Source organism: Carassius auratus, chromosome 45 (assembly GCF_003368295.1).
Source record: "Carassius auratus strain Wakin chromosome 45, ASM336829v1, whole genome shotgun sequence".
In the NCBI taxonomy this organism is placed as follows: Eukaryota; Metazoa; Chordata; class Actinopteri; order Cypriniformes; family Cyprinidae; genus Carassius; species Carassius auratus.
The window spans coordinates 17,154,023-17,176,002 of NC_039287.1; the positions used below are offsets into that span (position 1 = coordinate 17,154,023).

The 21,980-nt window shown below is 38.5% G+C and overlaps 2 protein-coding genes across 13 annotated transcripts in view; both read right to left on the reverse strand.

Moving 5' to 3' along the window:
• Nucleotides 1-51: 51 nt before the first annotated feature.
• Nucleotides 52-9,339, reverse strand: themis (thymocyte selection associated). The gene is made up of 6 exons (XM_026233845.1): nt 8,681-9,339; nt 7,952-8,089; nt 6,024-6,485; nt 4,098-5,167; nt 1,768-1,888; nt 52-1,494 (listed from the first exon to the last, which is right to left on the reverse strand). The coding sequence occupies exons 1-6, from the start codon at nt 8,769-8,771 to the stop codon at nt 1,322-1,324; spliced, it is 2,055 nt and encodes a 684-aa protein (XP_026089630.1). The 5' UTR covers nt 8,772-9,339; the 3' UTR covers nt 52-1,321.
• Nucleotides 9,340-9,520: 181 nt separating this feature from the next.
• Nucleotides 9,521-21,980, reverse strand: part of LOC113063443 (protein tyrosine phosphatase receptor type K) — a 155,931-nt gene continuing 143,471 nt past the window's right edge. For all 12 annotated transcript variants that reach the window (XM_026233833.1, XM_026233832.1, XM_026233834.1 and 9 more), the window contains 10 exons: nt 21,733-21,849; nt 21,215-21,369; nt 18,678-18,813; nt 18,152-18,301; nt 16,580-16,753; nt 13,758-13,889; nt 13,021-13,146; nt 12,766-12,929; nt 11,201-11,336; nt 9,521-10,400 (listed from right to left, as the gene is read on the reverse strand). In XM_026233833.1, coding sequence (XP_026089618.1) covers nt 10,347-10,400; nt 11,201-11,336; nt 12,766-12,929; nt 13,021-13,146; nt 13,758-13,889; nt 16,580-16,753; nt 18,152-18,301; nt 18,678-18,813; nt 21,215-21,369; nt 21,733-21,849 — 1,344 coding nt within the window. In that variant the 3' untranslated portion in view covers nt 9,521-10,346. The remainder of the gene's footprint in view (nt 10,401-11,200; nt 11,337-12,765; nt 12,930-13,020; nt 13,147-13,757; nt 13,890-16,579; nt 16,754-18,151; nt 18,302-18,677; nt 18,814-21,214; nt 21,370-21,732; nt 21,850-21,980) is intronic.

Below are 21,980 nucleotides of genomic sequence, written 5' to 3' on the forward strand. Positions count from 1 at the left end.
AAAAAATACACCCACTTTCAATTCTATGATATATAACAACACTGTACAGAAAGACTGTGCCTTTTTTAGGTCTGAGATAAATATATCTTTAAGTTAACAAAAACGAATGATTCCTCTGAAAGCATTACTTAATAAAAACAGCTGTCACTGTGGCGGTACCCTTTTAAACGGTACTTCAGGTACTAATAAGCACCATTTAATAAATAAGGTATACAAGTGGACCTCTTGAAAAGTCACTACTCCAGCGACAGCTTTTGTACATTTATTTGTATCTTTTCTGAGCGTGCATGATCCACAAACCATTCTCCCCAAGCGCAGCTGCAGCCTGGAGAGACACAAGGGTGCTCGCAGAGACTTGGCTACAGAAACAGCTTTGTTGTCATTGCATTTTTGTCCATTGGCGATACATTTGAACAGTTTGAATTCAATTTTAATTCCCATCATAAACCACGTGGACAGGGTGGTGGCGTTTCATAAAATTCATTGTAATACATTAACACTACATTAACCATGCTAAACTGAGCTTTTGCCATCTGTACAGTGATGTGTATTTGCCTGCCTTGGATGTGATTTTATCATTCAGTCTACAACCCTGTTGAGATTTTTTAAGTACCAATTGCTATATACTATATACCTCAAAATAAAACGTTTTTTTCTTTTGAAGTTCTTCTTTTAAAAATCTGCTTTTAAAGAAGTGGCCACACAGATCTACAGGTTCTGGCCGCTGAAATGAATGTGACTTTCTTTTTATTGAATAATGTGTCGACGGGAAATATTTGTCATGTATGGTAGGCAGTGAATATATGTATAAATATGACATCTAAAATTGGAAGTTTACGTACTGTGTGCTTCACCAGACTATACTTATTAGCATTTCATAACAAACAGTATACAGTTAATACAAGCACCATAATATACAATGGCTCTTATCACAGATTCAGGGAAAGGATTTGGATGAATATGTAACCTGCATGAAAACAGGGTCAGACCATCAACTGACCAAGCAAAGATGATGCTGAACTAATCTACTTTAACCTGTTGACTCTAAGCTTGGCATTAATCCCATTAAGAGATGCATTTCCAAAAAGCACAGATTTGGATCTCATATCTCTGTTCTCCTCCAGGGCTAATAATACAGTTCTGAACTGGGATTTAAAAACATGAAAGACCTTAAGCTAATAAATTATTTGCATTCCATCAGATTTATAGTAATGTGCTTATTAAATAGACTTTGGCCATGTCAGTCACGTCATGTGAAATTGAAGCGGGTTTGGAACACAGCCCTAGTGAACTCTGTGTGTGTTGAACCATGTTGTGTTACTTATATTGTGTTACTCGGTTTTCCTTTGCCCATGTTAATGTTTTGCTCACTGAATGTCCTCCTTATACCGTCAAGCTGATCTTCATTTATGTATTCATAATCATGGACATCACTGTCGTCATCTTCGAGTTTTGTGATGGATATGTTTTCCAGACTTCGGCCCTTGGGAAGATCTGAGGGGGAATCAAACGCTAAAAAGTGAAGTGTATACTTTATATATATTTTTTATATTCATGAAAATATGTAGCCTAAATATGTAGAGCTAATGATAAATATTATAAAATAGTGGGTTGATCTCCTTAAAAGAATACATTGCTCCGTTTGTTTGAACATCTTGACAAACATAGTGAGTCTGGCGCCAGTGGCCAAATTTGATTATAGCATGTGTTTCTATGACTTCATATAACTGATAAACACTGAAGAGGGATGTAGAAAAATGTTCCTACCTTTCTGCAGGGTAGGCTTTGGGAAAAGGACTGGACTAATGGGAATCTTTTTGTTGTTTCCATTTTTTGAGTCACTGCATTGCATGAAGTCATCTTGCTTGAAAGGTTCAACACAATGACTCTGTCACAGGGATGAGAGAACATTATGAAATGACACTGTATATAATAAGTGAATATAAAAGTTCCATTATTGTTTTTTTATGTTTGTTTTTTAGATGCAATCAGTCTTTTTAACACTCTTAGTACAAATCATGGACAAACAGATTGTCAGATAGCAGATTTTGAATGAATGACACAAATAAACAACATCAACAAATCCTGTTGAGGAAAAAGACTAATTTCAATGAATTGAACTGATGTCTACACATTACATAAAAATGTATGCAATGCAGTATATATTGTTTTGGAACATAAGCATCATAGTGCCATACAAACATTCATGTAGTACACATCATTACAGTCCAGGCTTAAAATGCTACAATCAGTTTTTATACAGTTTTTAATAATAAATCCCAACTATGTCTTTCTATCCTCCTCCTACTATGTCTGTGAGATCTGTCTGTAAAATAACATCTTGTTTGAACAGTTCAGTTCTTATTGCATTGTCTTGGTAAAAGAATCCACTAGGAGGCGCTTAGCAGTTTAATAAGCCTTCTACCACATTACAGCGCACCTCACTGTTAAATGAGCTTCTCTCATATATCAGTGTGTGTGATCATTTTCTGCAACTGTTCAGTGAGGGGGGTTTATTTATTGTTCTGTACATACAATTCATTTTAATGTGCATTTAAAATGCAGATCTGCATGCATGTTCAGCTTGTTCCATATGTAAGGAGGTCTCTGAAAAATATTCTGACATTAAAAACTGGATCTTTTCAGATTTCAAATATTAAAATAATTTTTTAACAATTATTTTGAATATAATGCACTGTCAATCATTTAAGAGAATTCCTATTTACATAATGCATTTCCATGCATCAATGTATTATCTGAATGCATTAGCAGAAGTATTTTTTTTGTCCAAGTTAGGAAATATCTGCCATCTGCTACTTAATAAACCACACAATAAATCGATCTTGTTTTAAGGACATTTAACCTGTTAACTGTCACCCCTACATTGACTATACTATATTACAATCAAATTTAATCTAATCTTGACAAACTATACATCGTTGGAAAGGTCTAAGACTCCCAAATATATATTATACCAATATTTTTTGTAAAAAATTATGTAGGAAAAGTAATAGATCAATTTATGACAAGAGTGCACCCTCAGAAATCTACATTACAAAAGGAGCTTTGACATTTGTTTAAAAAAAAGACTTCCTCGTTGCCTTTTTCTCTATCACATTTTAGAAATCATCAGAAGTTATATATCACTTGAAAACATAAAATCTCAAAATTCATCCTTTAAAACCCATTTTAAAATCAGACATTACATTACCATGTAAATGGCACATCAAAATCATGTTACAAAATGTTTTCAGTCATGAAATATAACAATTTTGGTTTGTATCATGCACATTCAAGTCTATCTTCAAAAACGTGAGTGACAGTTATCAGGTTAAACTCATGACTTAAAATAATTTTAGCAGTTTAGCACATTAACCATACCATGGGTAAATTTGACATGTATTTTCCTTTTTTTAATCTTAATGCTTCAGTATTTTGCACTTTAAAAAGTTCTGTGAATGAAACTGCACTTGGCTTAGCATGAAACTATCTCTACTCTCTCCCAAAACCTGCAGTGTACACAAGCTCTTAAATAGCCCCTTAATGATTTACAGTAAGCAGTCTGAGTCTCATAGCCTAACTATTTCCGTGAAGTCAGGTCCACTTTGGAGCTTATTCTGGCTAAGAAACCCAAAGATCTCGTTTGGCTACTTGCTTCTATACAAAATATTCTTTCACACATGTAAAGCCACGAATCCATGAGCTACTTTCAAATGCAGACTGATGAAAACATTAGTACCCTGACTCCAGGATGTTGCACAAAGCCTGGTGATTTCAGCCAGCTCTAGTCATTTCCTACGCAGTATACATCAGATGGCCGTCCAATGTTGTGGTCCCAAAATACAATGAATTATACAGGAACAATGACAGCGAAATAAACATCCTACGCTATTCTACTGGCTAACAAGCCAATGAACTCTAAATAACTGCTTTATAAACACTATCTTTTTTTTTACAGATCATTGTGGATCTTCAGTTTTGTATTGTTGCTAATTTATGAATATTCACCGAACCAAGAGGCTTGCTATTGTTAGGTGTCATAGCTCAGGGATGAAGGGATGAAGAGTGAACACAAAATACAATGAAATACAGTTTACCTGTGGAGAGCAGCTGGAGCTCTCACTGTTTGCGCTCTCAGATCTGGATGACAGCATTTTGGGAGGTCGTGGTGGAGGGGCTTTGGGTTTTTTGGGAGGCCGTGGAGGGGGTGTGATAGTAGATACGGCGTACCTCCTGAGTGTGTAGTAACAGTCCTCTGAGATCTCCTCAATGGCTGAATTTCCACTACTTATTGGATTCTCGCCATCCCAGCGCTGTTTTATGTTGAGAATCAAGTCTGTGCGATTGACTGGCACCTCTCTGAACTCTGAGAGCTCAGTGTTTGAAATGAGGAGGCAAGGATCAGAAATCTCTTCCTCAATGTGCAGACCAGGTGCTCCAGCCAAAACGTCCACCTTCAAAGAGAGGTCACGCACTGACACATTGACGTTGAAGGGCAGCGGAAACCATCGGCATATTTCCGTAATGGTGTATTGACGCTTGTCTTTAACCAGCTCCACGAACCCCCCCTCTAAACACATTGGGAGGCGCACAGACTCCTTCACCTCCGTCTTTTGGCTTTTCTCTGTAACTTTCAGACATTGAAAAGCATCAGCTGTCCTCTTGGTCCCATTGTGTGAAAGAACACAGCTTTTGCCTTTCGTCACTATGAACTCATCTCCAGCATAAACAGAAGTGAGTCCGTTGTACACAGACTCAAACTCCCTGGTGGCGACCACACGTATGTGTTCGGTCTCGCTGCGCGCGCGCTCCAGGTCGTAGGCGGTGGGGAACTGCCGCGGCCGGCGCTTGAAGCGTCCATTGTAGGACTCTGGAATAAGAAAGTGTCTTGTGGATTCACGGCCCATTTCCGAGGCCAGTATTCGTTTTGCATAGAAAGCGCGATGAATGATCACCTGGTTGGAACTGAAAAGCATTTCCAGCTCTGGCGAAAGCTTAAAAGGTCTTTCACATGACAACTTGGCCACCACAGGAAAAAACTCTGGAGGACTCTTGAAAACATCCATAAGAGAGAGAGGCTGCACAAAGGAGTCACAGTCAAACTGCTCAGTGACATCCACCACCTCCACGTCCAGATTTGATGGGACAAGAATAATCTTGTCACTGACTGTGGGACGAAAGAGTAAACACAGAGGACAGACGTGAGCAGAACTTGTGTAAGCCAATTATCTGAACGCTTTCATGCACAAATTGTCCCATTGAATAAAATGTGAAGCAAAAACATTAAAAAGCCCTAAAACTAGCCAGTTTTTGTCATGTCTATTTTTTTTACACTATAAGTTCCCTTTATTTAACATTAATGCATTAACTGACATTAAACTAACAATGAAGAATACATTTTGCAATTGTTTTTATTTACTAAAATTAGTTACAGTATTGATAAATCTTTATAACGTTAATTGATCAAAATACAACTGTTCATTGTTGGTTCTTGTTATATCGAGTCTATTTGAACAGATACAACTTTTAATTTTATTAATGTAAATGTTTAGATTAATACATGCTTTAGAAGTAGTTATCAGTGTTAGCTAATTTTATTTATCAGTGTTAGCTAATTTAATAACTAACGTTATCAAACGTGAACTTATTGTGAAGTGTCACCAAAATCTCTAAACGTCCTTTAAATAAGATCAATTTACTTGAAAAGTAAAAAGAATTATATTATCTCTTGCTTTCAGAGATACCTAACTAAGATTATAGTAATAATAAATACGGCAGTGAAAAAAATAAAATTCAAAAGGAAAACCAATTTATTTTTCTCACACCACTGACAAATAATTCTTTCATGATTAAAGCATAAAGCTCATTTAAATTGTTGCTGAATTTCTCTATAAACAAGACTTAATACACATCTTTGGTTCTTTTTAAGGAGTTTAGATATTTTTACAGGAAAACATGTTGGGCTATAATAACTATATTTGTGTACACCACTACAATAGAAATAAAACTAGTGTCATACTCACGTCGTGTAACAGCCTTTAGTTCATACACCGGGCTCAGCTTCAGCTCCCCAGACACATTCGCCAGCAAATTCGAGAATAAGAAGTCCTTCTTGGGTAGAGTTTTGACCTCCGTTACAATCCTCTTTCTGCCTTTGGAGATTTTCCACTCCGCTATCTCTTTCAGGGTGTAAAACTGGTTGTCCTGGCACTCTGTGAAGTGTCCTTGCTGGGAGAAGCTCAGGCTGAAGCAGATCTTGGGCTCTCTGTGTAGCAGCTCACATTGCACACGTCCACCGTTGAGCTCGTAGGTGACGGAGGTGATTCTGAAGCTGTCTCCCTTCCTGACGACACCCTGTGCCAGCTGAATTTCCAAACCGCTGAGGAAAACGGGCTGGGACAGTCTGTGGGAGCTGATCTTGAGCGAGTCTGCTATCTCTTGTATGCTTCGGTACGGCTGACTGTCAGCCACCAGTTTGAACAAACCTGACACATAGAGTACAAAGTTAAATCACTCCAAGAACCAAAAGTGGTGACAAAATACAGAATGTGGATTATACACTGTCCACTATATCCGACTTATCCAAGAGAAGATAGAGCTTTTTATCCTCAAGGTGTTCCATCACTGCAGTATCACTTGACCAATCGGCACAAGATTGTCATGGAAAATACTACAGGGTTACGATGAACAGCTGACGGTCACAGATCACAAAGACAGAAGGATCAAACTTCTGCACGTAACCGGTAACGCAGCACTGGGTTTGCTTTAATGAACCCAAGACTGCACAAATTATCTCTTTGTATATTAGTCGCTCTTCACATCAGGCTCAGGACAATGATATTAGGGTCACACTTTAGTTTATGGACTAACTATTAATGACTTTTGCCTCATTTATAGTTAGTTGTTAAGTTTAGGTATGTGTAGGATCTTAATATGTGCTTTATAAGTACTACTAGTAATATGCATGCTAGCTAATAGTGAGGATTTTTTCTTAAAATAAAGTGTTGTCTATATCTGTGTACAGAATATTTTTGTGTGTGTGTATTTGTGTGCACCATCACACTTCCTCTCACTTTTACTCCTCGACACTCAACATTATCAGAGACACACAAGCACTTTTGTGAAACATCATTGTTCTTCGCTGGTGGACTGATCTTCACTGTGCTACTCGAACAGCCGAGTCCCAAGTTAAGAAACGGGATGATTGTTACACGAAGTGAGTTGTTACACTTTCACTTTAACCGTTATGAAATAAGTCCCACTCTTCTGAAGTTCTGAAGTTCAAATAGAAGTTGTACAGATATGAAGAATAAATATACGCCCAAAAAAATGAAAGTACTGTAGGAAATTTTTAATTTCAGCTTATTGTGTAACTTAATGCATTTTATGTGACAGAACTGGCATGAGCTGAAGCAAAAGATGATCTTATTCAGTTTGATCTGTAGCATTTATACAAAAGGTAGAATTATCGTGGATGATCAGACGATGAGATTTGAAACACGACTTCCTCCATTTACATCTTTTGGACCCACAAAGACTGAACAAAATGAAAAGCCGACATCTGACACGACTGTGAAAGTAACATGCACACGCACACTTCAAAATAGGTTTTTGTCGTCTTTAGACTATGTTTTATGTACTTGGAATTATTTTATGTGTGTAAACTGCTTGTTTAAAAAAAAAAATAATTTTTTTTTTTTTTTTAATATTTTAAACATTTCAATGTAGAAGTCTTTAATCTGTTGTTAATCATATGTTTAAAAAAAGTTCAAATGAATTCATTAACAAAACAAATGCATGTTCAAATGATCAACTGATGACAGATAAATTGTAGATTTCTGTAGCTAATGATCAGTGGAAGGTGCTTCTGAAGTTCAGCTATTTCTGGTCGTTTTAAACAGATATATTTTAACCAACGATACCTGGATCACTTTCTAAGCACAAATAATACCTGGGAATTCTACAGGAATCTCAATCTCAGTGTTGCTGGAGGTCTGAGCAGTGAATCTGGTGATGGTGAAATCAATGACTTTCAGCAAATCTCCCGTTGAAAAAGAGCACTCTCTTCCAAACATCTCATACACGCATCCTGAAAAAGAAGCAGTTGGTAAAGTGTTTCAAGCACATTCAGCATTCCAGTCCATTTGGTTTCGATTGCAGTAAAACCATTTCTTCAGTTCTGCACCAGCACTGGAGTTAAATGACATCACAAATGACATATTACAGACTAAAAGGATCTAGAAAAAGATCAGAAAGAAGTGGGTTTCCGCTCGGCATCATGTGGTTTGAAAATGAATGCAAATTTGTTTCTTCAGCTGATAATTTCAATACTTTTTTTTTCTTGCTACCTCTTAAACATGTTTTAGGATGTATTTGTGAAAGATGCTATTGTTTTACATCATACGGAAGAACAGGCCTGACTTCGAAGCTTAAACACAGATTGTGTAAAAGGATTATGTTGCCTATTTTGCCTTTTATTTATTTATTTTTTTTTAAAGCAGAAAACGTATTATGAATAAATACTTTTAGTTTTTCACCATTTCATCCGTTTCTCACCTAGACAATTAAGTGTACTCAAGCGCTTCTAGCTTTTACAATGTTGGAAATGCATAACTACAGCTATTATTTGACTGAAGAGCAGATGAATTCTGAGCAGATAACGCTGGTATTTTACTCTTACCTTGATAATATATTCCTGACTGGATCTGAAGCACTCTGGGGAACATTTTACGATCCAGAACCTGCGTGAATTCATGCAGCGTCGTAGCCATCTTCTGCTGCGCTTTTACGAGAAGATGATTTTAAAGCTCAGGGTGGGCTGAATGAAGAGGCGCTGTCCCTTGTGAATCCATAAAATGTCCCGTAAGAGGGTTAACGGAGGGCTAGATGTCAGAGGAACTCCCAGGATGCCCTTTGCCCCCTCCAGACGCCCCTTGAGCTCAGCAGTGCAGACGGAGAATGAGACTGAAGCATCCTGCGCAGCACAGGAGGACAGGAAGCCGAGTACAGCTCGAATACCACAACTCAACGCATTGTTAAGCGAAGCTGCACCGGGTATCTGCAAAAATACTATGACATACACAGATCCCACATCCTCTGCCTGACTTCATGACATCAGGGCCAAAACAATGCCAGAACAACAGGGATCCAAATCAGTGAAACAATGATCCGTAAGACATCCGTTTCATCGCACAATACATCATTTACTCATGTTTATAGCAATATTGTGGCATTTTCAAAGCTGGGAAACCACCACTAAATTTAAAACAAACCACATTTCAAAAGCATTCATTACAAAATTGGAGGAAACCAATTCTGTAACACATCTTTTTTATTCAAAGTATTTTTACTATTTGACATTGTAATACATCCATAAAGCCAACAACTACAGACAAAAAAAAAAAAAAAAAAAAAACTATTTCACATGATGGATTTTTTTGTTGTTGTTTTGTTTTCTTTCAAACGTCTGATCAGCATCAATACTGGCTGAAGCTTTCTTCTTAAATTGGCTTTGATCCTGAATACACTAGAGTCTAATACTGTGTATATTTTAATTCATACACTTCATTGTGTTTTTTTTTTTTTCGCTCCCATTTCCAGCACAATACAAATGTGAAACCGTCAGAAAAAATAGAGCTCTTCTCTTTTCTCCTCTGCAAAGGAACAATTCACAATCATTTACATAAAGCAAACCACGATAGCATGTAAAAGATTTCTAAATAAAGAGAAAATACAATTTTCAAACACAATCAAAAATAACACTACTTAAATCCATCTCATACGTAAAATCTACAAAGCAGTGAAAATTGAGTCTGAACGGGGAATGGTAATGATTGTTTTGAGCTTTCAATAATGCAAGTAAACAATAAATACAAACAATGTGCTTCATCCCTATACACATATTTACACAAGTCTTTGGCTTATGGTCATCGTCTGCTACCAGAAATCAAAAGAACACATAATAAACCAGCCATTAGTGAGGAATGCAGTCTTCTCGAGCCAAAGTCACACGCTCAAAACAGTGTGCATTTACATGAGTACTACTATACACGGTTATTAACAGGAACAGTGATATAGACAAAGAAATAAGAGTGTCTTCAGCATGCAACAGCTCGGGCTTACTGTTTCAGATGGCTGCACAAAATAAAAAAAAAATAAAAAAAACATTCATATTAAAAAACATGACCTCGTCCCGGTGGCCGGCACTTTAATTTGATGAAAGTCAACACGGATGCACAAACTGAGACATTTACAGGGCACACACACCCCGTGTCACATGTAAAATAAGCCGAGTGTGTGCTGCTGACACACACACACACACGTGTCTGTATGAGATGACATCTCCATTATGACGTCTCGATGTACTCCAGAGCCAGATCATAGCAGAAGCGGTACTGCTCCTGCAGAGCGAGAGGGAAAGGATGAGCGTTACTCTCAAACAACACAACACACGTCCAGACTGTGGCAATCATCAACTTCAAGCAGAGGCAAACATGAGCTTGACTGAAGCACAGGCATGAAGAGGATGTGGTGAAGCTGTTTGAGCCACGCCAGGTTATCATCAAAAATATCCAGCCTAACATACAAACATCAATTTCTACATTAAAAAAAAAAGACTACAATAAATAAGGAAGAAAAAAAGATGTAGTACATTTAAACTTTACAAAATGTGGCCTTTATATGATGATTTGTTTGTTAGATTATTATTCAGTGTTATATGTTTGCTTCTCTATTTGCATTTATTGTGAAATTTCAGTGCTTTACTCTGTTATAAAAGTCAGTATTTTTTTCTAATCCTAATATTTGAAATTATGTCAGCATCCTTAAATCAGGATGAATTGACTTGAGATGCTGTGTTTCAAGATAATGTATTTTCTCATGTGTCCTAAAGCAAGAAAATTCGTGGAAGATATTGTCATGTTTCTCAAGTAAATGTCTCTTGTTCTGAGGATGCTGGGATATTCAACAAGATAAAAACACAATGAGGTACAAATACACTTTTTTTAAGGTGACATTAATGCACTATTATTGCTCCAATAAGTGATATTAATTTGTGTTCATGTTTTCACTAGTGTTAGGGTGAGGGTTGAGTTTAAGGTTCGTTACTGTTTTCACTGCAGTCAGTGAATGTTACTTTGTGTCCTACAAGTGAAGTGTTTCTCATGAGTGTAGATATTAGAGCACGAGGAGCCGTTCGTACCGGGCTGTCCACCATATTGGGCTTGCTGTTTCTCAGACTCTTCACAGCATGAAAGACGTCAACTACATTCTGCCGCTTTATCATTTCACACACAATACTGATGGCACAGAACATCCCACTGCGGCCGCCTCCGTTCCTACAAAGACAGAGAGACACACATGTGACATAACGTGTGTGTGAGAGACATCCTGTATCCAGACTAACATCACACACACACACACACGTGCAGGATCGGTTCTGCTGGAGGAACCCTGCTCTAGAGCACTGACAGATCTTTAGAGCCTCATGCCGCCAGAAGTTTGGCCACATGACTTTTTTCTTCACTACTAACACCTTACAGGTTTGCTCACTGTGGTTTCCCTTGTGAAAAAGAAGTGTGCTTAATTTTAGCAAATTGCACTTGTGGTACAAAGTGTACTTGCAGATAACATTAAATAAAAATGCCCCTTAAAAGTACACTTAGATGTCAGAGGCACTGACTGTTTCTAACACACTAGTACCACACACACACACACACACACACACACACACACACACACACACACACACACACACACACACACACACACACACACACAAACTTAAAAAAGTGCACTTTGTAATGATGTCAAATGAAAAGCTTTACTTTAAAGTGCATTCTAAATCAAGGTTTAATCATATTTTGCCGTGCATTTATTTTGATGTTGACTAACACACTAAAGCATATGCAAAATACTTGATTAGAATTTTAACTGAGATGCACTAAATTGCAATTTCATTACAAATGTGTAATACATATCAAATACAAATGACAAATGTTTTAATAACATAATTTAAAAGTTACAATTATCTAAAACATATTTAAAGTATATTTTAGTTTATCATAAACGCTTGTCAGTAGATTCAGCAGTAAAACTTTAATCATATTTCAAAGACAAAAGAATGATGAAATGACATGTAAAGATGCACTACCGTTAAAAATAGTTCACTTTTTTTTTTAACTATAATACATTTTGATTTAAATTCTGTAATGTGTTCTTTTAAGTGTATGCTGTACAAGGGTTAATGAAGCTTTAAAGGGATAGTTCACCCACAAAAGAAAATGTATGGCAAATAATGATTATAGATAAATGAATAAATACATAAAATAAAATAAATAATAATAATGAACAGCAACTGTTTGGTTAGCCAAATATCTTCTTTTGTGGTCAACAGAAGAAATAAATTTGTACAGTTTTGGAACAACTTCAGTAAATGATGACAGAATTTTCATATTTGGTGAACTATCTCTTTAAATAGAATCTAAGCCATTATCACAACAACATTATTTTATATGTACATTTTATTCATGCATGTATGCATAAATCCTTTTATTTATTCTTCAAAAACAAAATAGTACAACATGGACCAAAAAGGAGCAGACATGGTTTGTGTAGGTGTTGGTATATCTGATCTGATGTCAGCGAGAGCTGTGTGAAAATGGACATTTATTCACAAACAATGCACTGAAAGGAAATATTGATAAGATATGAGAGAAAGCGTTGTGGTCTGCCAACAGTTGATACTGTAACTGCTTCTGTACTTACAGACAGTGTATAATGGTGCGTCCATCGCCCTCCTCACACTCCTCCTGCCATTTGTCCACCTGCAGGATCAGCTTCAGGAACGAGCGCTTGGAGGCGGGGACTTCCCTATGACCCGCCCATCCCAGGTACTGGAACTGACGGACCATCAGGTAACCCTCCTGAGGCTTAGGACACACACACATCAATGTAACTACACAATTGGGCCCAAGACAGGTGTACGGCTCTGCAGATTTCAGAGATGTACGGTAAACTCACCCTGGTCAGGTTGCATATCCTGAAAAGACGACTAATGACATCACAGTCCATGGAGCAGGATATGCAGTCCACCTGTACTGGACCGTATCGTAGCATCCCCTCCTCCGGCCAGTACTGAGGACAACCCTGTACACACCGATCACACACATCACAGTAAGCCTGGTGATGAATTAAGGGAACAGTTGACCCAAAAATGAAAATTAGATGAACATTTTCATGATGTGGATGAGTTTGTCTCTTCATGGGAACAGATTTGTAGAAATGTAGCACTGCATCAGTGTCTCATCAATGGATGCTCTACAGTGAATGGGTGCCGTCAGAATGAGAGCGTAAACTAAAAACAATACATTAATCCGAAACACACACAAAAAAATTGTAAAGGTAAAATGTCTTACAGACAGTTTTGTTTCTTACAAACACACAGCTTTTGTCTTCTCCAGATGTTCACTGATGGACTGGAGTGCTGTGGATTATTGGGATGTTTTTATCAGACTCTAATTCTGACGGCACCCATTCACTGCAGAGCATCCATTGATGAGACACTGATGCAGTGCTACATTTCTACACATCTGACGAAGAAACAAACTCATCTACAGTTTGGATGGCTTCAGTTGGGCTCAACAAACTCAAGTCCACTGACTTCCCAAGCTAACCAACATTTCTTCTCATTCCTTAAATATAACTCGCACAAACACTTTATTAAGAATGCTTGTAACTCTCTTCAGCTGTAATCTCACCTGAGCCAAATCAATCTCGTTTAGCATGACGATGGAGGTGCATCCATAATCATACACCAGCCTCCAGAAGTCCTTGACGGTGTTGGGTAAGGGATGCTGGGTCACGATGAACGCGGCCGGCTGTCTGTAGCTCTGCAGAACACAGAACATAATGTACTTCCTGCAAACACTCTGCTTTGTGACACTAACACACAACCAAGACGCAGATGGGATTTTTTCAGGATGGCCAGTGTGTGAATGTGTATGATCATGCAAGGACCACAGTGAGCATTCGACATGAGAGAATGATATAAACCGTGTCGTTTCCTGTGTGTGTGTGTGTGTGTGTCTGTTGATGTGTCAGTGTGATAAACGCTCATCTCTGTAAGTGATTAAATGCATTCATTTTTCTTTGCATGCTGAAGCAAACCCAGTATAGAGAGGTTGAATGGAAAGTGCTGACATCCCACTAAAGCCACGAAACAAATCCAGTCTAACAGAGGCAGAACTGAATCATTACCTGGTATTCTTCTGACGGCTTGGTTAAAAAGAGTCCAAGAGTTTGTGAAGCGTACGAGGAAGCGATTTAAAAATGACCCTCTAAAATCACAACTTCAGCTGAGTTCAGCTGTCAAACTAGCTGATTCTAGCTGTGCAATCACCATCTCCCAGGGTCAGAGGTCATCGACTGTGGGAGGTCACTGACTGAACACGCTCTCAGATATATAGAAGATTGTGCACATTGAAAAACAGCGCACTACGTTAGATAGACACTACATAACTTACACGGACAGCCATGACAAATGAAGCACTAGGAGATGGATGCACATGTCTCTCACAGACTAAACAAATGCATTATCAAATTAAAACTGAAAATTCACTCGCCCTCTTGCCATTCCAAACCTGCCTGGGTTTCTTTCTGCCGTGGAAGACAAATGTGAAGGAATCTTTAGGTGGCTAATTCCCATGACATGAAATCATGCAGTGAGCATGAGCTGGGATGCTCAAGAAAATACTAACAGTAGTTCATAAGACTCGAGCTGCGAGACTTCTGATGTCATATTTGTGCTTATTTGTGTTCAGTTAGAAGTGCACAATTGTGTGGTATGGACTACTTCTCTGGGGGTTTCTTGTTCTTTTTTTGGAGCTTGACAGAAAGTAGTCACCTTTCACTTTTGTCGTATGGAAAAATACACCTCCAGATGTTTAACACAGATAGAAGGAAAAACCATCCAGATTCTGAATGACTCGAGGGTGAGAAATGATGGCAGAAATTTCAGGGTTTGGGTGAACGTGTCCGTTCATAAATGACAAAATCAACGCTTTAAAGCAAGAGATTCACACTTACACTTACCTCGCCCTTTCCAATAATGTCACTAAAATAGTTTAGACTTTATTCGTTTTGAAAACCCAAAGATGAAAGAAAGTTCAATTTTTGGACCACATAAAGCCATCAAGATGAATTCATTAAAGGGGTCATATGTGATTTCAAGTTTCCTTTCCCCTTGGAGTGTTACAAGCTGATTGTGCATGTGTCAAAACCAAAGAGATATTCTTGATCAAAGTTAAGACTCCGCCATGCCCCTCTAAAACACCTCAGTCAAACACGCCCCCACATGTCTACATCACTATGAGGAAATGTTTGCAGAATGCCGCCCTAATGTTCACACAAAGAAAGAAGGCATGGTTTCAGTAACACAGTTAGTGTTGAAGCAGTCATGTCAGGGACGTGTGTGTCTAGGAGAAAGCAAAAGCACTTTATGTGGCCTTCTGAAAATAGATGCATCTAGGAATCTTTAAGATTACTTACAAGTGACAACAGAACAGCAACACGTGAGATATTCTGAATCAGTTACTGTAAGTATGTTTTGTTATAGTTATAGTTTAAGCATTTGCCATTGATTGTTCAAATGCAAAGTTTTGCACATCGTGTATGTGTGTGTGTGTAAGAGAGAGAGAGAGAGAGAGAGAGAGAGAGAGAGAGAGACACATGATCACACAGCTGTCTTAACTGTCCATGTCTTGTGTGCTGCAAACACATACGAGCTTCATCACCGTGTCAATCACTCTATTTCCTGTTTGTGCTTGAACTGCTGGTAAAACTAAAGACATTATAAACTGTCTTTTCATTTATTTTGAAAGATGAAGCTCGCAATTATGGAAAGGGGTGTTACATTTCCGACGAGTGCTTGTAGTGTTCGGCCAATCACAGTGCACTGGGTCAGCTGGCCAATCAGAGCAGACTGTGCTTGTCAGGAGGAGGGTCTTTGTAGAAAAGCATCATATTACCCCTTTAATTACTCTACTGAAAATAAGCTCATTGAATGCTTTATGGTGTCAAGACAATAACTGTATCGCTGATCCACATGACACTAGCACCACGTTACAGAGCGACTGGGATAGGTTTAAAAGAGGCTCACGCTAACATCTGTCCCACACATAGCAATTACCACCTGGATTTGTCTCTAGCTTTCTGTAGCTCCGTTCCAGAATCCAGTGAGAGATCTCGCTGTCTACTATCAAAACTGACAGCTGCGCTCTAAAGCAGCATGGAAACTCACAAATGACTGATCTGAGTCGTGATGCTGCACGTCGTTACTCAACTGAGGGACTGACTCAATAGAATTCACGGCATTAAATTAATTCATTTATTTTACACTGAGCTGTTATCAGTATCTTTACTACAACTTTTAGGCTTGGTAATACTACCAGAAACAGGTGTGTTCTGGGACTGGCCCTCAAACGTTGCCTGCGTCGGCAGCTCACTAGGTTTTGGAACAGAGCGTGTGTCTAACATAAAGACAAGACGAGGAAAAGAGTGAGCGTGAGGAAGCCATACTTACATCCATGAGTGCTGCATTGATGTAGTTACTGGTCTCTCCGTCGATGGTGATGAGGAAGGGCAGGCAGCGGTCGGGCGGGAGGTTGTCCATGAAACGGTTCTTGTCGTGGTTTCGAGGAAGGAGCGCAATGCTGCAGTCTTCAGGCTGAGGCTGAGGAGTCACTGAGTTCAGCGTCTGGACAGGACAGAGAGAGTGGACAATAGCAGGTGAGAATAGAAGCTAGATCTTTTGTTGTTAATGTCAAAGGCCGTGTGCCCAATCCAATCTAAACAGGCTGTATGACACACTTGCATCCTCAAAAACTATGAACAAAAATATACCCAAATGATAAATAAGGGTGGATACAGTGATGCTTTACATGATCTGGTCTGTGCTGTCAATGGGTTTCTGCGTTTTGCCGCCATCTTGGATTTCCGGTTTAGCGAGTGTGGGCATAGACACTTCCGGTTTTGCTATACGCCATTGCATTACCTTAAATATATATGTTTACAGGATTTATAAGATCACTTAAAATGCAAAATTCTATTTAACCCTTTAACTGTCACTCACATTTTTGAACATTGACTTTGTAGTGCACGATCCAAACTTACATTTTTATAATTCATGAATGAAAATATTTTGTAACATGATATTGATGTGCCATTTACATGGTAATGCAATGTCCGATTTTAAAATGGGTTTCAAAGGATGAATTTTGAGATTTTAAGTTTTCAGTTGATATATAACTTCTGATGATTTCTAAATTGTGATAGAGAAAAAGGCAACAAACAAGTCTTCTTTTTTAAACAAAGGTCAAAACTCCAGTTATAATTTAGATTTTTTTTATAATTTAGATTGTCATAAATTAATCGATTACTTTTCCTACATAATTTTTAGCAAAAAACACTGGTAAAATATATATTTGGGAGTCTTAGACCTTTCCAACGATATATAGTTTGTCAAGATTAGATTAGATTTAATTGTAATATAATGAAGTAAATGTAGGCGTCCCACAGAGTGGACGGGTGACAGTTAACAGGTTAATTTGAAAAAACATTAAATCTAGTAATCTAGGAGTATGCATGCCCACACTTGCGTTGCCAAATCTCTCCGATGCCATCTTGAGCACCTAGCTAATTTTGGCTACAAAGAACATACCAGTTAAACCAGCAAAACCACCAAGAAGTGTTTAGAAAGTAGAGGTGTTGGGCCTAAGCAGTTCATGGTGATATTAACAAAATCATGTTTGATTATAAGGACATATTTGTTTAATTTGGTGATGTCAATGTAGGAGCCGTAGATCGCTGACAAGCTGCGCAATATCGCGTTCATTATCGAAGGCGTATTGTAATGAACGCAATATTGTGTAGCTTGTCAGCGATCTACGGCTCTGTCTATTAAATGCCACTCCAATTATAAGCAGGTGTTGGCGATTTTAGCAGTGATCAAGGAAGCAGCTTTACTGATTAGATGCGCATGATCATATCGTTAGATATATCGCCCAGCCCTATGTCAATGTAAAATCTGGGTCCTGAAGAAAAACCAGCGGAAAAGCACAGCCATAAGTATCAAGAAACAGAATTTGTCATGTACCTGGAATTCATCTTTGAGGTGAGAGGAATTGCTCTGAGAGTCGATGCGGATCATGTCGTAGTACGCGGCTTTGAACTCGCAGACGGGAATCGCCGTCTCGCCACACAAACACGCCTCCAGGATGGCATCGTGGATGAAAATATACTGCTCCTGAGAGCCAGAGGAAACATGGGGTGGTGTTGTCAGTGCATGTGCTTTCATTTTTGACAACCTTACACGTGTAACCCTCAGATTAAATAATATATATGAAATGAGCTCTGAATGCAGCAAGGCAGAAACACATGCTTTTCTATTGTTATTGCCGCAAATTCTGCAGAAATGCAACAGTGGCCCTTAGTGGCCCTCATTCTTCTAGATGTTTTACAGAGGTCAGTGCAGATGCACTTCAAGGTAAAGTACTGGCATGTTTTGTGCATACTTCATTAAACAAAACAAAATATGAATTAAAATTATGAATTGTATAACCAGTGGCTTCCTAAAAATACATTTACTAAGGGAGAAAAATGAGTGAAGCATGCAAACACACCTCGGTCTGAACCATGTTGATGCGTCTGGAGCGCAGAGCTTTCACACAGTTGTAGATGTCCACTACTCCTTCTCTCTCTGCCATGTCCAGCATGATGTCAATCACGATGTAACATCCTGTGCGGCCGGCTCCCGCACTGACATGGACAGAGCAGAGGAGAAAAGCATCACCTGTCTCGTATCGATTTCATCATTGGTCAAACAAGAGCACGTGTCTGTGAGCAGAGGCTCACTCTTTTAACACTACTCCTCTCAAAATCAAAGCTTCATTTTGTTCAAAAATAGGGTTTAAAGACATTCTTTTGATTAAGATCAAAGCAGTTGTGTCAGGATAACAGCGTGAGACGTCACTGGACACTTCTAACACTGGTTAATGCTTGCAAACGGTCTAAAGCACTGGATTGTGTTAAAGTCTTGGTAGTTCAATTAGATTTATTTCAATTTCTTTGTTAAAATTATATACATAATTCATGGAATAATTGAAAAAGATTATTTCGTTTCTAGTCGTGCTGTCACAATACCAGTAAAATGTCACAATTCCCGGCACCAATTCTGATACCATAGAAAAACTACTGGAAATATTTGACTATTTTATTTAACTGATTAAAAAAAAAAAAAAACGCTATTAATGCTAATAATAAGTAAATAATACAGCAAACGATATTTTCCATATAAGAACAATAGAAGTGAATTCAAGTATTTAAATATTTAAATGAAGAATAAAGAAATCCATCACATATAAAAGAGCAGAGACTGTTTTTATTATTATTATTTAGCTGTCATTCATAAGTTTTCTTTATCTGGTTAATACTGTTGAAGCAGATCTTTTCGTCTGTTATATTATATTTTGACATGCACAGTTTTTTTCCCGTCTGTTGCTATGATTATCACTTTTGCTGTTTGACTGAACAGCAGCACAGTGCCATGAAAACAAAGAGAATTGCAATCAAAGACTGTTGAAAGGAAAAGAAAGCTGCATCATGGGATTTTTTTGCATGCAGCAATGCAGATGAGACCACATCCTGTTCTTGGGGCATGAACGACGAGCATCGTGGTGTTGTAAAGGGGTAAAATAGTTTCTGACAGATTTAAATGAGCTGAGAATCTGAAGTACAAAAGAGTCATAAGAGCTGCTGTGACTGGCCAAAGGTGTCAGATGTGGACGATGGCACATGAAGTGTGAGCTTGATAAAATAACACAACCAACCACAAGACCATTCGCATATGCAGACGAGCGGTGGTAAGACCTTAAGAACAGGAAATGATGTCATAAACCAATGACAATGCATTCTCCTCTACAACATGAAAATGTGTCTCAACAGAGACAGACCTCCAGTGTCAGGAGTAGTGGATATAAAACTTCGAGCTGTGGATCTGTGGTTTCTTCTGATGCTGGACTGTTCATTAAAATGAAAATGTCCTGATGATGTGCTCCTCCCCTCAGACCATCCAAGATCAGGATGAGTTTGTTTCTTCACCAGATGTGTAGAAGTGTAGCACTGCATCAGTGTCTCATCAATGGATGCTCTGCAGTGAATGGGTGCCGTCAGAATGAGAGTCTGATAAAAACATCACAATAATCCTCAGCACTCCAGTCCATCAGTGAACATCTGGAGAAGCTACAAGCCGTGTGTTTGTAAGAAACAGATGCATCGTTAAAGTGTTTTAAATATAAACCATTGCTTCTGTCACTTGATCTGTCCACATTTCTCTCCTGATTCAGACACAATGACTTTTTTGGAGGAGAAAGCAATATTATGAATTATGATTCATATTCATGATTCATGAATCATATTATCAGCTGTTTGGACTCTCATTCTGACGGCACCCATTCACTGCAGAGCATCCATTGATGAGACACTGATGCAATGCTACATTTCTCCAAATCTGATGAAGACACAAACTCATCCTGATCTTGGATGACCTCGTGGGGAGGAGTACATTTCCAGCTAATTTTAGTTTTTGAGCTCTGAAATCCTGTTCTTGTGTTCAAACCAGTACAAAGCAATTGTGACGGTTCATTAGCAATATTTTTCAGCAGCCACTTTTACATGTAAAAACTGTCAAATTGAATTTTCTTTCATTCACACCTGCTATGGCTTTCTATGTTGGATTCATTTGGCTACTATTCACACTCCACCAGATGTCATTCACTGCAAATAATCTTTGAAAGTGAAAGTGACTAGACATTCAGCCAAGGATGGTGACCCATACTCAGAATTCGTGCTCTGCATTTAACCCATCCAAAGTTCACATGCACGCACACACACACACACACACACACACACACACGCACCCGGAGCAGTGTTCATCATTTATGCTGTGGCGCCCGGGGAGCAGTTGGGGGTTCGATGCCTTGCTCAAGGGCACCTCAGTCGTGGTATTGCTGGCCCAAGACTCGAACCCACAACCTTAGGGTTAGGAGTCAAACTTTCTAACCACTAGGCCCAAAACGCACTTTGAGCACTGACTACACTCATGTCCACATGAGCTCTAGATTCCCAGCACAAGGCGAGCATGTGTTGATCATTGCAGTACCTGCAGTGGACGACGATAGGCCCAGCGGTGGGAGGGTTGGATATCTTGACTCGTCGGATGAATGACAGCAGTCCTGTGGCGTGATACGGGACTCCGTGATCGGGCCAGCCAGTGAAGTGAAACTGCTTTACCTCTCGCACCTCATTAAAACCCCTCTGCCAACATAAGAGCAAACATCCACAAAACACCTGAGCGCCTGAATGTACATTAGTTTCTCAGCAATTACAGTGGCCCCAAAAATCATCTAGACACTTCACACTGATGACAATATATCACTGCATTTTACAAGCTAAACATTAATTAAAAACAAAAATAAAGACTTTATTCATCCACTAACAATTACCAAAATTACTGTTATAAAAATATATTATGAATAAAAGTGATGTTAGTGAAAAGATGCAGATACAGACTCTTCAAATACTTTGTGAGGCCACTATATATGGAGTATATGAGAAAATTAAACATTTCCTTCAGGGCCACGTTAGACAATAAACTGAAACAGGATCAAATAATCTCACCCTCTCCAGAGTAAAAGTCCTGACCACGTATTCTGCAAGCGGCTCCACCTCCACAAATGTCACTTTAAAATCTCCATAAACCTCAGCATCATCTGGCCAGTACTTATAACATTTCACCTGCAGGAGGATGAGACCAATCAAATGTAAAATCCAGGGCAAATCACATGCACATTTATTAAACACATATTAATAAATACAGTACCTATGCTGACTGATGAAAAAAGCATGCAGATGCAACTTGATTCACA